The following is a 19,312-nucleotide window of genomic DNA, read 5'->3' as shown; positions in this document are numbered from 1 at the left end:
GCCAGGCTGCCCAGTGCAAACAGAGAGACGGGAGAGAGGACTGGGCTGCGCCCTTCCCACCCGAGCCAGCCGAAGGAAAGCCACCCAACCACCGGCCAGCATCACTGCGCTGTCCTGGGGACTGAGCAGAAACGTTCCCGCTGGCCGCTGGAGAAACTCTAGCAGGGTAGTTTGAGACGCCTGCGACGGGTGACAGAGCTGGGGGATAGAACCCGGTCACTTGCTGTCTCCAGTCTTTTCCCGGCCCCCTCTGGGAGGCGACTCAAGCCCTAGGAATCCCGTCTCTTGCCGTGGTCGGAGGTCAGAGCCTGATGCCCCAAGGGTTTCATCTGGTTCCTCGGTGCGCTCTGCAAAGGGAGTGCGCGCCCGCGTCCTGCGAGTCGCTGGGAGCGGGGCTCCCGCCACCTCCCGAGCCCGCGCCGCGCCCCCGCCCATTCCCGTCTGCTGTCACTCTCCATTAGTGCTAACAGGCTCCAGACGGAGCGGGCCCGGCGCTAGGTTAATGCAATCGGCGCGTTACCTGGGGCGCAGGCTACATTACCAGCCCGGCCCCGGGTCCGGCGCGGCCAGAACCAACCAACCGGCGCCCCGCCGGCCACCCCGCGCCTCCAGCGTTCCACCGGGTGCGCCTGAACGCCACGCGGCGGAACTTGGCCCCAACTCGCGCCCCACAGTCTAGCCAGTCGAGGCGGGTCCCGGGCTGGCAGGGCGCACTGCATCCGGGATCCCGTTGCTGCCGGACACGTGAGTGCGCCCTGCGTGCGGGACCCGGCTAGCTGGGCCGGGGAGACCCAGGCCGGGGCGCGCAGAGAGTGCTAGCGAGTTTGACAAACAGAAGTGTACGCGTCCCGGGAGGACGCTGGGGCTGTTGAGGGAGAGGGCAGCCAGCTGTGCCGGGCTGGTCCCCGCCCTGGGCAGCCTTTGCCTCGGCGCTCCAAACCCCGTCACTTGGGACAGCGAGGGAGAGGCCAGATGAGGGAAGGGCTGCCAGGTCCCAAGCCCCGCCTCTAAGTTCCGCCTCTAACTTCGGCGCGCCACTACCTCTGTTTCCAAATTGTTCCAACAGACGCGCGCCCTTTACTGGGTGGGAACTCTGAGTCCCCTCTGCGCGCGCTGACCGAGGTATTCCCGGCGTTCTCGGGAGGTATCGAGAGGAGCAACCGGGGCGGAATGACCCAGTGACCACATCTTTTCCTTCTCTCCAAACAGAGCCGCGGCGTGCTCCCAGTACCGCTGCCGTCCCTCCAGCCAGCCGCACCCATGCTTCTGGCGCGGATGAACCGGCAGGTGCAGCCGGAGAACAGCGGTACGGACTCCGAGCCTGAGCAGCCCCTGCCGGCGCGCAAAGCTGCCGAGCTGTTGGTAGTGAAAGAGCGCAATGGTGTCCAGTGCCTCCTGGCACCCCAGGGCAGAGACGAGCAGCCCCGGGAGACCTGGGGCAAGAAGATCGACTTCCTGCTCTCGGTGGTCGGCTTCGCGGTGGACCTGGCCAACGTGTGGCGCTTCCCCTACCTCTGCTACAAGAACGGCGGCGGTGAGCCCCCTGATGGGCTGGGGGTTTGGACTTGGGAGGCTGGCTACCTGTCGGCAGCAGTGGCTGGCAGAGGAGATGGGATACACACGGAGAAGAGGAAGCACACGGGCAAGTCTGGGGAGCAGGAAGGGACTGAACAGGGCTCCCAGAAAAGGCATCGGGGTTCCCGGTGGAAGAGGGAAATCGAGGCATGAATTTGGGCAGTGAGGGGCGCATGGATGGAAGGAGGGGTACGGGCACCAGGGTGAGTGAGGAACCCCGACTTTGAATGGTCTGCAGGAAAGGAGGCTGAGATTTGGAGGGCTCTGGAAGAGGCCCCAAAAGTGCACAGGGGGTGACACCCAGGCACACAGTGTCCCTAGACCCAGCACTACCAAGCTTGAGAGAAGACTTGGGTTTCCTGAAGGCGCTGGGAAGTCCTGCGCTCTCAGGACAGAGACACACACAGAGAAGCCAGTTCAGAGAGAATGCCACTCACAGCCAGAGTTTTGCTGGAGGGGCCAGAGTGTGCAGCCTAGGAGGGCTCTCCAGTAGGTCCCAGGAGCTGGCCTGATTCTGGAGGCAGGAGGCCTGGGTGATTGGGACAGAGTCTCCACTTCCTGGGGTCCTGGCCACGTGGCAGGGTAGAGGGGGACAGGAGCCTGGAAATAACAGCCTCTCTCCACCCCTCCTTGCTGGGTGACATTACCTACCTGCCCTGGGGTGGGAGCCTGGAGACCGACTACCGAGGAACCAGGCATCAGAGCCCTGGGAGAAGCAGGATACTGGGTCCTAAGGCCCCAGCTCCTTCCCCAGGGCCTTTGCTCCTGGGTGCCCAAACTATTTGGTCCAGCCCTTCTTACTAGGACAAGCGAAGGGGTGCCTTGCGGAGTGCCCAGTGAAGAATAACCCAGAGGCAGAAAAGTTGGTGATGGGGGCCCAGCTCTGGAAACCTCTTTACCCACTGGCCCCTCCTGCCTGGCAGGGGCTTTGGCTCAGGACTCCAGACGGTCAAAGGGGGATGGGGGAGGGTTTGGGACCAGGCGTCAGGGCCTAGGACCCAGCTCTTTGCTTCATTGTGTACTCTAGACACTTCCTTCTGGTTCTGGGTAAGAAATGGGCAGCGTGATCCGGACAGAGGCGGAACTTCCCCATGTTTGGCCGCTGCAGCTTCTCAAAGGGCTTTTCCGGTCAGGACTAAGTGTTATGGCCCTTCCAACCCAAGAAGGCAGTAAATGCAGAATCAATGCCATTTCAATGTCATTCATTGTCAAGGTGACAAGCGAAAAACAACCGAGAGACCCTGGGCCCTGCCGCCCAGCATGTCCTCAGTGACCAACGAGACTGCTTGTCTCTAGACAGCGGAAGTCCCCCTCATTAATCAGTGATATGGACCGGGTTCTTCTCAGTGTGAGGCCCCATGGAGGCTCTGCCAGGGTCATCTAGACCTTTTAACCACCCCGTCTGCCTGCCCAGAGCTTTAGTCACCGACTAAAGGGCTCTGTCCTGCTGCTCCAAGTCATTTCTACTATCATAGTGCTGAGACCAAAAGCACCCCAGATGGCCAATCAGTCGATGGACATCTTGGAGTGTCCCCTAACCTTGCACATGCACTTGGCCCTTGCCACCAGCACAGACCAGTGCATGCTGTACACAGGGTGACACCCCAGGGGCCCGGAGCACACAATGGAGCCAACTGGGCACAGGTCTAATTTTCACTGCAAGTTGTCTGGAAGTCCCCTCCCCTAAGCATGCTAGCCCTGCACACAGCACCTGCCCCCCCCCCCCCCCNGCGCCCCCCCCCCCCCCCCCCCCCGCCAGCTGTTCAGTTACGTGTCTCTTTGGGAGTCTGTCTCCCAAACAGCCTGGGGCACCTTGAGAGCAGAGAATGCGGCTTTTCATGCTTGTGTCTCTAATACTGAAGATAAGGTGTAGATGCTAGGAATGTGGTAGAATGCGCCCAGCAGACTTCCATGGACTGAATACATTCACAAAATGGCCAGAGCCCTCAAAGACTTGGTCGGTCTCCAGAAACGGCAGAGCAGCTGGTGGTGCCTGACCAGTGGGGCACACACACTGTGGGCTGGGGGGTGGGTGGGGGCTGGCAGCCTGGAGAGCAAGAGCCTGGATTCCAACTTCCAGCTGCGTGACTTGGGGTGACTCTTGCAAGCCTCCCTTTTCTCATCTGTCAAATGGGAATAATGGTGTTCGGCTCTGAGGCTTGTCCTGAGGACAAAATGTGCTCGTGGGGAGCCTGGCATGGAGGAAGGCCTTTGTACCCATGGCTGCTGCTCCTTCTCAGCATAGCATCATTATGACAACCTGTGAAATGGATGGAGGGGTGGGTGTCAAGTACGGCTTAGGAAAAACTGTAGGTGGGGGGTTGTGGTTGGAGCTTAGCTCCTGGGGATGGGAGGGGCGTGGACAAGCCTGGGGTGGGGAAGGAGACATTCTAGTTGTTCAAGAATGCACCTGGGGTCACAGCACAGACTAGGAGTACAGGCTGAAGGGCAAGCTGAGAGAGACAAGGGTGGAGAGGCATGCTGCGGCCCAACCGTGGAGACCTCGAACATGAGGCTAAGGGGCGGGGGAGCATTGGCAGTGTGACTTCCATTTCTGGCCGGGATGTCCATGGCTGGTCCAGGGCCACAGGGCAGCCGCCGTGTCAGAGTCCAGGGAAGCTCCTTTGGTAACTTACGCCTCACCCCTCCGGGGGATGCTCAGCAGGCCCTTCCTGGGCTTTACCTCTGCCGAGACCTCCTTGTGGACCAATTCCTGCTAGGTAATTCTGAAGTCTGCCCCAGAGACAGGCAAGCAGGCTGGCAGGTGGGGATCCCAGAACTGTGGAAGTGGGCTAGAGACCTGAGTTTGAACCCCAGTTCATTAAACCTGGGCGTGGCACAGCCCCTCTCTGAGCCCAATTTCCCTGCTGCAGCTGGAGGTGGGCTTGGATGGCCCCCACAATCCGTCCCTGTCCCAGCCCAGTGCTGCCCAGTGATCTAACAGCCTGTGTGCTCTTCTGGTGTCCGAATGGACACCATAACCTCCAAGTCCAGTTCATGGTGGAGGCTGTTTCGAAATGATAAAGATGCTGATAGTGTAGGCCCCTGGCTACAGTTTCCTGAATGACTCACTGGGAAAACTCAGCCTGCCTGAACACCTTCCTGTAGGGCAGCTGCTGGGGTGCACCACTCTCAAAGATTCCAGCTTCACTCAGAACCTTCTCAACCAGGGAGAAGGTGCCCAGCAAGGGGGCAGTTTCCAGGGTTCTAGATTGTCCCTCTGCACCCGTGGTCTTGGACCCTGCCTGTGCCTGTTCCTGGGGAGGAGAGGGTCCCCACGTCTGCCTCCCTGCCAGGGGAGAGGCCACTGTGAATCGTCCTTTGCAAATGGCTGCTTTTGTTTGAGACGCATCGTGCTGACCGCTCTTTAGGTACAGACAGAGCAGGGTTTGAATCTGGATCTGACGTTTCCTGGAAATGGGACCTTGGACAAGTCACTCATCCCCTGTGGGCCTCAGTTTCTTTGTGCAGGAAAGGAGAGTGACTGTACCTTCCTGCAGGGAGATATGGCGTCACAGAGAATGCATGCGAAGAACCACAAATAGTGCCTGGCATGCCGTAGGAGGTCAGTAAGCGAAGTTGTTGCTCTTACGGATGTCGTTCAACAGTTTCCAACCACAGGCTAGACTCAGGCATGGGGCAGGGCCCTGGTTTTGGTGGGAGCAGATATGACTGTAAGAGGAAACCAGTGAAGGGAAACCGATGTACGTGGTCCCCCTCGGGCCTAGGAATCGGTAATGACGCACCGTGCTTGCAGCGCTGACTATTCCAACAGCCCAACCTCGTCTCACTGAGCTTCCTCTACCAGAGAATGGGGATTAACATGTTTCTCACATTCGTTGGGCCCCATGTGGTTCTGGGTCCCAAATGGGGTTCCCCTTCTTACCCAAGGAAGCTCCAGGTCTTGGGTCCCTGAACTCATTCAGGGACTCTTGGGGCTGAAAGAGCCAGGGTTATGGAGGCCAAATGGCTGATGAGAAGAGCAGGAGCCTGCAGACCCGGTGCCCCCACATCTGGTCCTGCCGTGAGGGAGGCGTCTACACCGCAATCTTGCCAAGCCAAGTTCAGCCCAGAGGCCCACAAGCCGGCCAGCTGATGTGGCCCTTCTGCTCACAAGTTCACAGGACAGAGGCGCTCACTGGGGGCGGGAGCTGAGACCTTGGGCTGAGGTCACCAGCATGACTGGGCCCCTTGCTCTGAGCTGGCCCAGAAGATCTGAAGGGGCCGTTTCCAGCAAGACAGGATTTCACAGGGGTGAGTGTTACATCCGCCCCATGGTCCCAGGCCCAGCTGCCTAAGTGAGAATTAGGTCATGGCCTGAGTGGAGAGAGGCCCGGGGCTCCCATTAGCTGCGTGTAAGTCACTGCCGGCACCCATTTATTTAACCACAGGACACCCACAGAATGCCCACCGCATGCCAGGAATATCAAGATGAGCAAAAGGCAAGCCTTTCCTTTAGGGAGCGCACAGTCTATTGTAGAAAACACAGGAGTTCATGTCAGTGCAAACCCTGTTACTGGAGGTATTACATTCCAAATGAGGGAGGGAAGGTCCCGCTCTGCTCCTTGCCAGTGTGTGCGAACTGGGAAAGGGGCGTGGCCTTGATCCAGGTGGCTGGGAGGACAGCCCATTTGCTCCTGAATGGGTCCTGAGTGGCACCTCGGGGCCCTTCTTAGCCACGGGGCTGGAGGCAGCCTGGGGCGCCCTTGGCTCTGCACTTGCTCATGGTCAGCAGTAGATTTGGGTGCAAGCCTCACTGGGGACAGAGACACAAGGAGCCCAAGGGACTGCTTCCAAGTGCTCTGTGTGTGTGAGCCCACAGTCATGGGCTGTGAAGGCCCAGGCCACCCTCAGCCAACTGACGACCTTCAGACAGCTGTGGCTTCCAGGCCACTGTGCGTGTCTTGTCTGCTCTCTCGTGTGGTGGCAGGACGTCATTCCCATTTACAGAGTGCCTACTAAGTGCAGGTCTGTCACCTCTGTCATCTCTAGCACAGCAAACCAGTGATGTAGGTGTTATTATCCCCAATGACAAAGAGGAAACTGAGGCTCAGAGAGGTGATGTTTCTGCTCAAGGTCACACAGCTGTAAAGAACAGGGCCAGAACCGTCTGTAGATCCAGTCGAGGGGGAAGAGGAAGATCGTTTTGGTTAATGCTCTCTGACCCTAACGTGCGGGGGCTTCCCCCCACTGACCGTTTCCCAGCTCTCTGGACACCAGCCGGGCGGTCTACAGTTCATTTCTGACACTGTCTGCCCGCTCTTAACGCAGGCCCTGCAAGACCGTCCGTACCTCAATTCTGGTTGCTGGTCTCTTGTTGTCACCTGTGCAACAAGTTACCTTGTTGTCACCTGTTGACAACTGTGTCACCGGCTCTGTCTAACCAGCTGCACATCAGGGCTTCTCACCCTCCTGTCTTCAGATTCGATCATTTGCACTGACAACTCATAGAAGCCAGGGGACCACTTGTTCACACTCACCTGTTTACTATAGAGGACACAGGTGAGCAGCCAGGTAAAGATGGACGGACGCAGAGTGAGGTTTGGGCAGGACTGAAGTACGAGAGTTTCTGTCCCCACAGAGTTGGAGTCCGTCACCTCCTGGCACAGGGGTGTGTTCACCACCTGGAAGTTCTCCAAACTCTGCAGTTCAGGGTTTTTGTGGTGGTTTTGCCACATAGGCGTGGTCAGCACTAACAACATTACCAGCCCTGTCCCCTCCCCAGAGCGGGGAGTGGCCAAAACCTCCCAACTTCTAATCATAGTTGGTCCTCCTGGTGACCAGCCAACATCCAGGAGCACACCGAGTCACTGCACTCAGACAAATGGCACTCCTGTCACCCAGAAGATTCCAAGGGGGTTTGGAGCCCTAGGCAAATGGTCCTGGTAGCCCCCTGCCTCAGGAGATTACAAGGCTTTTAGTTCTGTGGGAGAAACACAAGGCAGAGACCACATATGTATCTATTGCTCATTGCGCCACAGGGGTCTGCCCTGGGCCGTAGAGAGCCCCGCTCCATCCTCCTCTTCTCATGGTGTCAGGGCCAAGCCGCCCATCCACCCAGGATACTGCCACCCGCCCCCACCCCCTGCCCAGGCACCCCAACCCCTCTGGGTCTGTGTGGGCCTCTCTTCCTTGGCCCCTTCTTCTGTACCGCGGGCTGTGCTGGACGTGGGCTCAGCCCCAGGCCCAAGGGGTGCCGTACAGAGGCTGTGCACACACAGCTAGGGCACACGGCGGCCCCTGGGTGGAGCTGCGGTGGGTAGAAGGGGGAAGAGGGCAAGTAGGGCTCCCCACCCACGCCACCACTCTCCAGCACAGAGCACCAAGAGCGGGGCTGAGGGCTCCCACCTTCAATTTTACACNTGCCCTGGGCCGTAGAGAGCCCCGCTCCATCCTCCTCTTCTCATGGTGTCAGGGCCAAGCCGCCCATCCACCCAGGATACTGCCACCCGCCCCCACCCCCTGCCCAGGCACCCCAACCCCTCTGGGTCTGTGTGGGCCTCTCTTCCTTGGCCCCTTCTTCTGTACCGCGGGCTGTGCTGGACGTGGGCTCAGCCCCAGGCCCAAGGGGTGCCGTACAGAGGCTGTGCACACACAGCTAGGGCACACGGCGGCCCCTGGGTGGAGCTGCAGTGGGTAGAAGGGGGAAGAGGGCAAGTAGGGCTCCCCACCCACGCCACCACTGTCCAGCACAGAGCACCAAGAGCGGGGCTGAGGGCTCCCACCTTCAATTTTACAGGGGCGCCGTGGCGGTGGTGAAGGTCCAGTTACCCAGATGGGAAAATAGAACATGCTGCATTTAGCGGCTGTAGCCTGACGTGTCCACTTGAAATCTGCAGACTTGTGTGTGCAGTGTCGGTCTCCGCAAGGCCGCCACTCCCTGCCCTGCGTCTGCCCTGGTCGCTGGCCTGCTGAGAGCCACTCTGTCTTCCCTCGTTGTCTCACTCTCTTTTGCACCTGACGTCGATGGGATGTCAGGGCAGGAGGGACAAATCCAGCTGCCCTGGGCGCGGCCCAAGGTTTCGCTGGGGCTCTGGTGGGCGCCGTAGGCGCGCAGGGAACAGTTCTGTGGGCGTTTGCTCCCGGGTACATCAGGGCGTGGCTGCGATGGGGTTGTGGAGTCAGGTGCTCAACAGTCTAGGAAGCTGGTCCAGCTGTAGGTCTCGGAGGACCTTCCTCCTGCGGCCCCTCCCTGGTCACACGCCCTCCTCCTGCCCTCATTCCCCACTGGCCTGGGCCACACCACCTCCTGCTGCACCTCCTCCTGCAGAGATCCCCTCCCGTTCCCGGGGTCCCCTCACCTGCCCAGGTGCTGCTCCAGCACACCCACCCAGAATTGGGCGGCCACCAGCCTTCCCTTCCTGAGACTCGGCATTTGCACAGAGGATTCCAGAACCCCTCTGTGAGCAGTAGGCTTCCTCTCTAATAGCGGGGCGCAGGCAGTACGTGCTGGGCTAGGGGTGACAGCTGCTGTCCTTACTAAATATACCCTAACCAGTTGGGGTCCCATGCACAGTTGGCAGGTGTTTTCCTCATGTGTTTCTGTGAGCGTGTCGGTGTGCAGAAGTGTCCCTGTGCACGAATAGGTACAGGGGTGCCCTTGGGGATGTGTCTATGTGTTAGAGATTTTCAGGAGCTGAGATGCTCTGGGGGTGTGGCCCTGCCTGCGCTTCTTTAGGTTTTTCCTCATCCCCAGCACCTGCACAGCCAGAACATTCCAGAGCTGGGACTGCATCTCTCAGCTCTCAGGCCCCAGGGGATGGGGGCCGCAGTTGGCACCTCCCCACACGGGGATGCAGCCAGCCTGTGGGACCCTGGCAGTTATGGGCCTTGCAAGGAGGTGACTTCTAGAATGTGTGTGACCCACCCAGCCTCAGTTTCCCAGGAGCTGCTTCGGGGCCCATTCCCAGGAGAGACACCCTCAGCTGACCTGTCTTCAGCTCTGCCCTGGCGTCTTCTGGCTCTTTCTGCAAGGGGGCGTGGGTCAGCTTCCTGGTCTATGTCCTCTTTTAGGAAAAGGCACAGGCCACCCGGCTGCTTTCTGGTTTTCATTCAAACTCAGCTGTTTCTCCATTCCCTTGTGCTCTCCGCCTGTCCCCACCTGAACCTCTGGCTGCCCCACACCACAGGCTGGCTGTCCCAGAGCTGACCCTCCTTCCCCCTCTGCGGGGACTCCCAGCCCACCCAGCAGGAGATGAATGTAAACAGGGCCATTGACAACCTGTCCACGGTGGCTGCCTGGTTAACTGGCTGACAGCTGCTTTTTCCCTTCCTTGTAGAAAAGAACAAAGAATGTGAAATCACCAGGAGCAAGCCATAGAGCCAAGATCTGAGCCATGGCTCTTGGCCTTTCCTTCCCCATAGTCCCCAGGGCCACTGACATCCCAATTCAGGCCTATGAAACAGTTTAATACATGTATTTCCTCTACTTTCTGGCTCCGATCCCCCAGCCAGAGTGACAGGTAACCACAAGGCAGAGCAGGCCTTGGCCGGATCCAGGTTTGAAGCCGAACAGCATTCTTACTTGTTTGGACTAGCAACTTGACCTTTCTAAGCCTGTTTCCTTGTCTGATAAATGGAATTTGTGGTGATTATCTCTCGGGGGCGGTTTTAAATGAATAATTACCTAAAAACTTAGTGTGATGGCTTAAAAATGCCTGTACGTCGCGATGTCTGCCCACCTGCCTAGGCGTTTGCAAAACAGACTGAGTTGTAGAATTGTATTATAGTTGAGGGAGGTTTTCCATGTAGTGCCCACACCTCCCTGTCCCCTAGTTGGTACTGGGGCCAAGCTGTGTTACAAAAAAGTCAGTTGGTCTTTCTTTAGGTTTTGAGGCTCAAGCTGTGACCAATCAGATAGGATGTATCTTCAGGGGATACCGGCAGGAATGGACTCATTATTCCCCAACAGGAAAAGTGGTGGCTTGTGGGGGGGGGGGGCAGGGGGAGTGCTGTGCGCCTCAGTTTCTTGGTGTAAGCCTGGCAGAGAACATAGGCAGTAGACTAGACTAGGGGTTGAGAAAGAGTCTTAGTTCCTGAGTCCTTCTGGGAGCTAAAAAGGCTGAGGCAAAGCCCAGGCTGGTATAGCTTAGTGGATTGAGCGTGGGCCTGCGACCCAGAGGATCGCAGTTCGATTCCCAGTCAGAGCACATGCCTGGGTTGCAGGCCAGTTCCCAGCAGGGGATGCATGAGATGCAACCATACATTGATATTTCTCTCCCTCTCTCCTTCCCTTCCCCTCTAAAGATAAATAAATAAAATCTTTTTAAAAAAAGGCCTTAGGCAGGGAGTTGAGGGGTTAAACAGTGGCAGCTATTCCCTGGGGGTGAGCTGGGAAGCAGTTTGTTCCTCCCTTAGAGTGGCCTTCAATTCCCATCCTTTCCCCCTACCCCCCACCCCCACTCCCCACCCCCACCTTCTGCTCTGCTCAGGATAGAGGCTGGAGGGGAGCAGACAGCTGAGATACCAGGCTCAGGCTTCAAGTAGCAGCTGAAAATGGCCCGAGTTTAAATTGTCTCCTTTCTCCTCTGCGTCAGGGAGACAGGCACCCTGCTCTTCCTGCAACGGGCAATGAGTCCCGAGCGGCGGCGGGTTAATCGCCCTATTGTTCCCAGGACCTAGCAGCTCTTAGGTCTAGAATTTACAAGGTTTCAAAGACTTGTATGCCCATTTTCCTTCTCATTTCTTTTTCCATTTCCCTTCTTGAGTTACCTACTGCCATGCCCTGCCTTCCCATGACGTTCTCTTTCCTATATTCCTTCTTACCCGTCTTCTTCACGCTCTTCACTTTCTTCATTCTTTCTTTCTCTTTCACTTTCTTTCACTTCCTTACTCCCTTCTCTTTCTGTTTCTTCCCCCTACACGATCTCCTTCAAGGTGCGCAGGCCAGCTACAACTCCCACAACCCTCTGAAATCAGCATAGTAAGTCTCTCAAACTTCAGGCTGATAGCTCGCCTGCCACACATTTGACCTGAGGAGTATATTATGGAATGAAGGCGGGGGGGTGGGGGGGAGCTTATGAGTGAAGCAAACTTGAGTGAAGAAAAGGCACAATTAGGAGAAGAGAACCTGGGAAAGCCAGCATTTGCCTCGAAAGGCTGAAAGGGCGCTTCCGTCCCCAGAGCTGAAGTGTGGAATGCGCCTTGGGGATGGGCATGGGACTGCTCGTGCCTCTCGTGGCAAGGACTTCCGCTGCGGCTGGTGGGAAACCTAGCGTTCCCTCCAAGTTCACGTCCCACCTGATCCTCTCACAGGTGTCTTTCTTTGCCACGAGCACCTTTGTGGCTTTTAATGCTTGACCTGTGCCCGTGGGGTGCGGCCATTTCTCGAGTCATTCACCTGGCAAATGTAACGTGGCCCCTCCTTGCAGCTCCTGCAAGAGGTATTTGGGTGCGAACTGAAGTGCTAGAGATGCTGTGAGAAGCCTTCTTGGGGGAGAGAGATGCTGCAAGCTTATGACAGGCCAGTGACCAAAACTGACTTTTCTTCTGGCCAAGTTTAGAGGTAAAAAGGCTAAGGAGCCCGTGTGGTGGGCGATGGGAGTTTCCCGTGAGGCCCCTGCACGTCTTAGGGGTTGACCCCAGACACCTCCGTGAGGCCCCCACTCACATAGGGAAGGCCCCATGGCTACAGGGAGGAAGTGCCTCTTCCGTCTTCAGAGCCCAGGTGGAACCCAGTCCTCATTCCAGATTTCACTGTCTGTACCTCTGAACACAGGCCTGACAGGTTTGAATGCCACCCCCACAGGGCAGCCTCTGCCTTACCCCAAAGGCAAGAGACCACGCTCGCTGCGTTCCAAATGGCCAGAGACAAAAAGGGCGAGATTCGAGCCACAGTCCGAGTCACAGCACCCACTGATGTTCTGGGGGAAACTCAGTTCTTCCTGCTGGTGCAGTGAAGAATTACAGATCAGCAGCGGACGAGCATGCAAGCAACATTTATGAGTCCTGCGTTATCATGAGAGAGCAAAAGCAAGGGTGGCAAGAGCAAGGTGGCCAGAGGCTGGGGCGGGGCGGCGGTGCCAGGAGAGTGACTGCTGTGTTTTGAGGACTTGTGCAGTTTGCAGGATGCGGGGGAGGGAGCTACACATTGATCAATGGGTACAGGTGGTGCCAGCTTCCCCTTGGAGAGGCAGGATGACTCAAACATAGGTGCGTGGGGGGGGTCTGTTAGCTCAAATCCGTATCTTGCTGCAGACCCCATTTGTTCATTTTGTATATGTAACGGGATGCACCGCAGTTGCAGTTGTTCTACGGCCTTTATCTCGGCACTGTGGAGCCCTCCCTCCCCCTTCTAGCCCTTGGGATGAAGACACAACCTCAAGGTTGTCCTTTTCCCAGCTGTGGAGATGATGCACACAGAGTCTCAAGGGCTCCCTACCTCCTGTACTATCATAGTTTTGCTTGCATTGTTCGCAATGCCTGGCAGGCTTATGGGACCAGGCTCAGGACCTCTGGCTGGGTCAGCGAGGTCTCCCTCCTCCTCCTTGCCTTGGTTTGCCATCTATCCTACCTGACAGACAGACATGGGTTCGGCTGCCCGACCAGCCCTGTCTGTGTGGGAAGGGGGTGAGGGTGGAGATTGAGAGCAGGAAATGCGGAGAGGAAGAGAGAGGTCAGCATGTTTCAGAGAAGTCCAACCCGGAGCAGGGATGGAGTGTTAGGCCAGCCTATGGCCAACAAAAAAGGTGGCCTAGCTGGGCCCACCTCGATCCCCAGTTTCAGAATATTTCCCCCCACCAAAGACTGTCCTTCACTAAGCTGGAATGTTCTGGAATCTGCAGAATCCATTAAGAATGGCCCTGAAGCTCTGGCAGATCTGGGTCTGAATCCCAGATCCATCACTTACGAGCTGGGTAAGCCTTGTCGTGTCTCTTAATGTCTCCAACCTCAGCTTCCTCCTCTGCAAAATGGGTAAAGCAGTTGGACCTCAGGTGATTTCCGGGGAGGGCAAATGGAATCACAGATGTCCAGAGCCCAGTGCCCTGCCTGGTCCACAGGCCACACTCACTCCCCTACTGCCCACCCTGCTGGTCCACGTGCTACTACAGAAGTTGCTGGGCCTCAGGACACGTCAGGGGAGTCTGAGGAGCTGTGTGAATTTGACCCTACACGTCACGTGGTGGCCACAGCTCTCTGCTAGCTGGGATCCTCAGTGTTCACAGCTATAAAATGGAAGTAGTAACAACCTTTGCATTTTAATGTGGTTGTGAGGATGGAATGAGATGTTGCAGGGAAAGTGCCGGGAACACAGGAGGGGACATTTCTAAGGTTGCCATCATGAAATATCTCCCAATTTCTTCCCTTCCCTGGTGTGGCCAGGGAAGGAAGTGTTTGGTTTCCAAGGTTACAGCAACTCAGCCAAAGATCATGGAGGGTGGGGAGAGTGTGCATCCAGCTCGGCCACCTCCCACCGTATCAGGAAAAGGACTTGGCATCTTGCTGTGGTCAGGGTAGCAGCTTACGCTGACCAGCACGTGTCCCAGAGAGTCACCCAGATGAGCCAGCGCCCGCTAAGCTCATTCTGGGCTGGGTCTCAGATGTGTCTTATCCCCCCCCAAAATTCTCCCAGGGATCGGTTGCTGCCCACTGTCGAGGGGCCCCTCTAGTGCCTGCGTGGGCGCCTTCCCCGTCAGGTCTTGAGCCTCTGGCCTTGGTGCTCCAGCATCTGTTCACCTGCAACTGCCCGGGTTTGAATCCTGCTTCGGTCACGTACCAGCAGTGCACACAGGGCCAATTTGATTCCCTTCTCTGCCCTCAGTGCCCCCCGAGGGGACATTATGACCCTGTCTGGCTGAGAAGAGTCTGGTGAGACTGCATTTGGGAAAGGCCCGCATGACCTTAACACAACAGAGATACGAACGAAGAGAGAAACCCAGTCACATGTCACTCTGGGCATCACCTGCCCGTCTCTGGTCTCAGCCTTCGTACCTCGGAAAGGAAGGGCTTCGGGCACTTGGCATCCCCGGAGTGGGGACTCAGGGAAGGAAAGGCCTGTATTTAAGCACACCCAGCGCATACTTACCCGGGACTGTCCTTATGGTGCTTCGCCGTGCGTACCTGTGGGTCAAAGGTGAGGGGAGGCCTGCAGAAACCACGCCTGCGCCACGCTGATCAGTCCTGAGTTTACTAAATTGATTACAGACCTCGTCGTTGTGATTATTACTAGTACTACAACCATGATTACCGTTACGATGATTTGTCCACACTGGTCTGTGTAAGTCGTATTTACCGACCACACGCTACCCCTTGGGAAGTGGGGATGCGGGCAGACAGGGGAATGAGGACCCTCACAGCTCTGGTCCGAGAGGATCCACAGAGTCTGTGCGGGGCAGGCCCCACCCACAAGCTGGGGGTCCGGGGGCGGGGGTCACACTCTGCCTCTGTGTCCCCCAGGTGCCTTCCTGATCCCCTACACGCTGTTCCTCGTTATTGCCGGGATGCCCCTCTTCTACATGGAGCTGGCTCTGGGCCAGTACAACCGGGAAGGGGCGGCCACGGTGTGGAAGATCTGCCCGTTCTTCAAAGGTAAAGAGTGGGCCTGGGGCGTCCGAGGTTGTGCAGGGAGACTTCCGTGGTGCCCCTGGAGAATCTGCTCCAGAGGGCGGTCAGAGGTGGGCACCCCTCTCGTGGCACTCAAGCGTGCCCATCATTCAAATTTACATGGAGGCTTTGGTGCTTCACGAATGGCTTTAGCCCAGAAGGTGTGGAAACCCAGCTCTACAGCTGAGTGACCAGAGGGTGCCTGCTTTCTGTATGGGGAATACAGAGTGTCAGAAGTACCTGGCACACATACCATTAGTCGCCCCTCTTGCTCCCTGGCAGGCATAATAAATAGATCACAGATCTTTCCAGACTCAGCCAGCAAGCTGCCTCACAGTCCTTAATACAACAGCCACAACTAATCGATCATAGCTGGGATACAAGAGGAAGCCTACTTGCATTTGGGACTTAGGGTATATCTGGAGGAAGTGGCCATAGCAATTTCCATTTCTTGGTTCCTATACAGCTATGAGAAGGATGTGGAGCAAGAATTAGTGTCTCCCAAGTGCTGTGTAGGGAGCTTGGCCCAGAGGCCACTGAGCGCCAGCGTGACTCCTCTGAACCTCTTCTCAGCTGGTGCATGTCTCCTGAGCTCCCGCTCTGTGCCCAGTCCCTCAGCAGATACCAGCTGGTGCAAGAGGTATATAAGATGTCAGTGTATTAGTTAGGAATTATTTATTTTTTTATTTCCAGAAATCCTATTCCAAGTGGCTTGAATATAAAAGAAAATTTATTGGCTTATGATACAGTAAAGTTCAGGAATCAGGGATTTCTTGCTAGCTTCAGGTATAGCTTGATCCAGGTTCTTCTTTTTTTTTTAATTGATTTTTAGAGAGAGAGGAAGGGGAGAGACAGACAGAGACAGAGACATGGATTTGTTGTTCCACTTATTTTTGCATTCTTTGGTTGATTCTTGAATGTGCCCCGACTGGGGAATTGAACCTGCAACCTTGGCATATGGGGACAATGCTCTAACCAACTGAGCCAACTGGCCAGGGCCATGGATCTGGGTTCTTGCATAATGTTATCTGGAATCCCTCCCCATCCTTCTCAAGTCTGTTTTCGTCAGCACCAGCTTCTGTCTCAGGCACAGTCTCCTTAAGTGCTAGCAAAGCCATCCATCAGCACGAAAATGAAATCCTACCAAGTTTAACAAGGACAAAATAAAAACTGCTTACATCATTACCACTTCATTAAAGGTGCCAGGAAGGACTGTCATTGGTTTGACCCGAGGCATATGCTTACCCATAAACCAATCACTGTGGCTGTGGGGAAGCCAAGCTCTGATTGTCATGTGCCTATAGTTAGATGAGCGAAGAGAGGGATTAGCCTCATTCAAGCCCTACATTAAGCCATACTTAAGGCTACTCTCTTAAAACCATATGGAGCAGAAAAAAAAAAAAAAATATATATATATATATATATATATATATATATATATACTGACTGCAGACAGAAGCTATAGAACTTACCCTTGAGGAGCTTCTATTGCATTCAGGAAGATGAGGTTGGCACATAAAGCAGGTGATTGAAAACAGGACCCCGAGCAAGTACAAGGCGGAAGTTCTGAGCAGGGTGTGCTTCTCTGGGGCCCCCCAGAAGCAGGTCCTGAGACCAGGATTTCAATGTAAGAAGCTATTCGGGGAGGCGATCCCGGGAAACAGCCGTGGGGACGGGGAAGGGGAGGCAGCCCACAAGCCAGTTCCACCGTGGGCCAGGGGGTTGGCGCCACGCTGGAGAGAGTGGCAACATGCCCCAGTGCCACCCTGCCCAAGGCAGGGAGCTGGGACACTTACGCTCCAATGCCTGCCCCTGCTGCTCCCTGGGGACATTTGGGTCCTGGCACAGCTGGCCTGCCCCGTGGGTGGATGGGAGGGGGGTGCCGGCACAGGGATGGCGGGTGCCTAGGAGACACAGGTGGGGCTCTGGCAATCTGCTGCAGCAAAAGGAAGCTGTGGGGGCAGGTGGTGCGGTGGCTGGAGTCGGCCACGCCCCCAGGAGAGCTGGCCCTGGGCTGGACCCAGGGGAGCCTCGCTTAGCCCCTCCGCCCCCATCCCAGGAGTCGGCTACGCTGTGATCCTCATCGCCCTGTACGTTGGCTTCTACTACAATGTCATCATCGCCTGGTCCCTGTACTACCTCTTCTCCTCTTTCACCTTCAACCTGCCCTGGACCGACTGTGGCCACGTCTGGAACAGCCCCAACTGCACGGACCCCAAGCTCCTCAACGCCTCCATGCTGGGCAACCACACCAAGTACTCCAAGTACAAGTTCACGCCGGCGGCAGAGTTCTATGAGTAAGTCCTCCACCCCTCATCCTGTCGGTGGGCACACTGAGACCTGTGCGGGGCAGCACCGGAGCCAAATACTAAGGAAAGCCACAGGAGAGGCGGGGGGCGCACCGGTCACCACTCACAGTATGTGCTGACCCCAGGCTGGGAGCAGAGGATACAGCCGTGGACGAGGCAGTGGGATGAGATTGCGTGTGGGCACAGGAGAGTTGGGGGTGGGGAGACAATACCTGAACACTCAGGTAAAGAAGCAAGAGTGTTTTAGAGCATGGATGTGGCATTGAGGAAATAAAACACATTTTAGGGAGTGCAAGTGCCCTAAGGAACAAAAAACGCCAGGTGGTAGAAAGTGATTGTGGGGTAAAGGTAGTCAGGGAGGGCTTCTATGAGGAGGTGTCATAAGAACAGATGAAGTCAGCCAGAGGGCCTTGTATGAGTTCCTCTGAGCTTCGAATAGCCATCCAGGGCTGGGAGCTCCCAGCTTGGTCACTGCACCATCCCCTCTCAGACAGAATGAGATCCTTGCTGGGGCCAGGCTGACGGCCCCTGAATGTCACGTCATGAGAAATCTGCAGCCTCCTCAGCTTTCTCCTGAGGCGCATCGCCTCAGAAAATGCCAGACCCTTTGGAGAGCTTCAGGCCTTCCCAGTTGGTGACTGTGGGTCGCCCCAGGAGGAGAGGGTGCTGCAGAGATGTGTAATTGGTTGCACGCGTGCTCTGTCATCCTTGCACAGTGAAGGAAAAAGCCGGACTCTTCCGTTTTGCTCTTGGCAACGCTTGTCCTTACAAATGGAAACAGAAAAGGACGGCCTGGCCTCCAGTCTAGTTATCACTTATTTCCTCCTCTGCCGTCTTAACGCCCAGCAGCGGGGAGAGGTGGGCTGGGTTTGGAGCCCTTGCTTGTGCACTTGAACCACAGCCCCAGGCTTCCTCCAGGCTCAGCTGTGAGAAGAATGTGGTGGGAAAGGATGACATTCTCATTAATGGGCCGAAGGGGCTTGGGGTTGGCGTGGGGAGCAGAATCCTAGGCTTGTTGTCGCAGCTGTGTGCGCCACAGAGTTCCCCTTCCCTCCCCTCCCTTCCCCTCTCTTTTTAAGCCCTACTCCTCCCTTGCCAAGCTTCGAGTCAGAGCCAGGCACCAAGCATCCCTTCCCATCCAAGTCCCATTCAGCCTTCACAGTGCCTGTTGGTGGAGATTACTCCCATTTCACAAATAAGAACGTGGAGGCTCCGTGTTTAGATAAGAGGCAGAGCCAGGAGCAGAACCCCGGGGTGTCTGAGTTGAGGCTCTACCCCCACCCCCACAGGCCTCCCTCCTGTCTTTCTCCTCCTCCTGTCCGAGTTTGCAATGCAGGGTCCGGGGACAGGTGTGCAGGAGTCACTCTGGGCAGACAGGAGTCCATCCCAAGCCCCCCTTCCTTACCTGGCGCCCGCTTTCATGAGCTCTGAGGTCTGTAAGTTGTGGGCTGCCTCGGGGTTTTCTTTCAATGGCACATGGCCCTGTTCCCCAGATGTTTGCACTTTACACGTCGTCCCCTCAGGCTGGGGACCCAGCAAATGGGACTCTGAGAGCCAGAGCTGATGAAGTTCGCTGTTTCTCCTCCCTCAGAGCCTGCTGGCCAGTTCCGTTACCATCTTGTACTCATTTAGGCTGATGGATTGGACGTATCATTCAAGGGAACAAAACCATTATTCTCTCCAGGCTCACGCCAAACAGCCAGGGGCTCAGAGCAATCCAGATGCTCTGGGACCCTGTCTGTCTGTCTGTACAAGGGCGCCCTGCGTGCACGTGCCCGGGACCCAGAGAACCTCCACCCCGGGGGGAAGAGAACTGCCCCTCTGCCCCTCCTCCAACACCCTGGGCTTAAATGTCAAGTGAGAAACTAAGCCCGTTTGGCCCGCAG

The 19,312-nt window shown here is 56.5% G+C and overlaps 1 protein-coding gene across 2 annotated transcripts in view; it reads left to right on the top strand.

Annotated features, from left to right (window-relative positions):
• The first annotated feature begins 1,041 nt into the window (after positions 1–1,041).
• SLC6A2 (solute carrier family 6 member 2) overlaps positions 1,042–19,312 on the top strand; it is a 36,539-nt gene continuing 18,268 nt past the window's right edge. Inside the window, exons 1-4 of one of the 2 annotated variants that reach the window (XM_037066469.1) lie at positions 1,042–1,122; positions 1,210–1,534; positions 14,971–15,102; positions 17,177–17,414. In XM_037066469.1, the coding sequence (XP_036922364.1) occupies positions 1,261–1,534; positions 14,971–15,102; positions 17,177–17,414 (644 nt within the window). In that variant the 5' untranslated portion in view covers positions 1,042–1,122; positions 1,210–1,260. Of the gene's footprint in view, positions 1,123–1,209; positions 1,535–14,970; positions 15,103–16,574; positions 16,642–17,176; positions 17,415–19,312 lie in introns of those variants that run through there. The other variant, XM_037066470.1, reaches the window with a different exon arrangement.

This window comes from Sturnira hondurensis, unplaced genomic scaffold (genome assembly GCF_014824575.4).
Source record: "Sturnira hondurensis isolate 20B ecotype Veracruz unplaced genomic scaffold, ASM1482457v3 Scaffold0016617, whole genome shotgun sequence".
Taxonomy (NCBI): Eukaryota; Metazoa; Chordata; class Mammalia; order Chiroptera; family Phyllostomidae; genus Sturnira; species Sturnira hondurensis.
The sequence above is the reverse complement of the archived record's forward strand: the minus strand, read 5'-3'. Positions and strand labels throughout refer to the sequence as shown.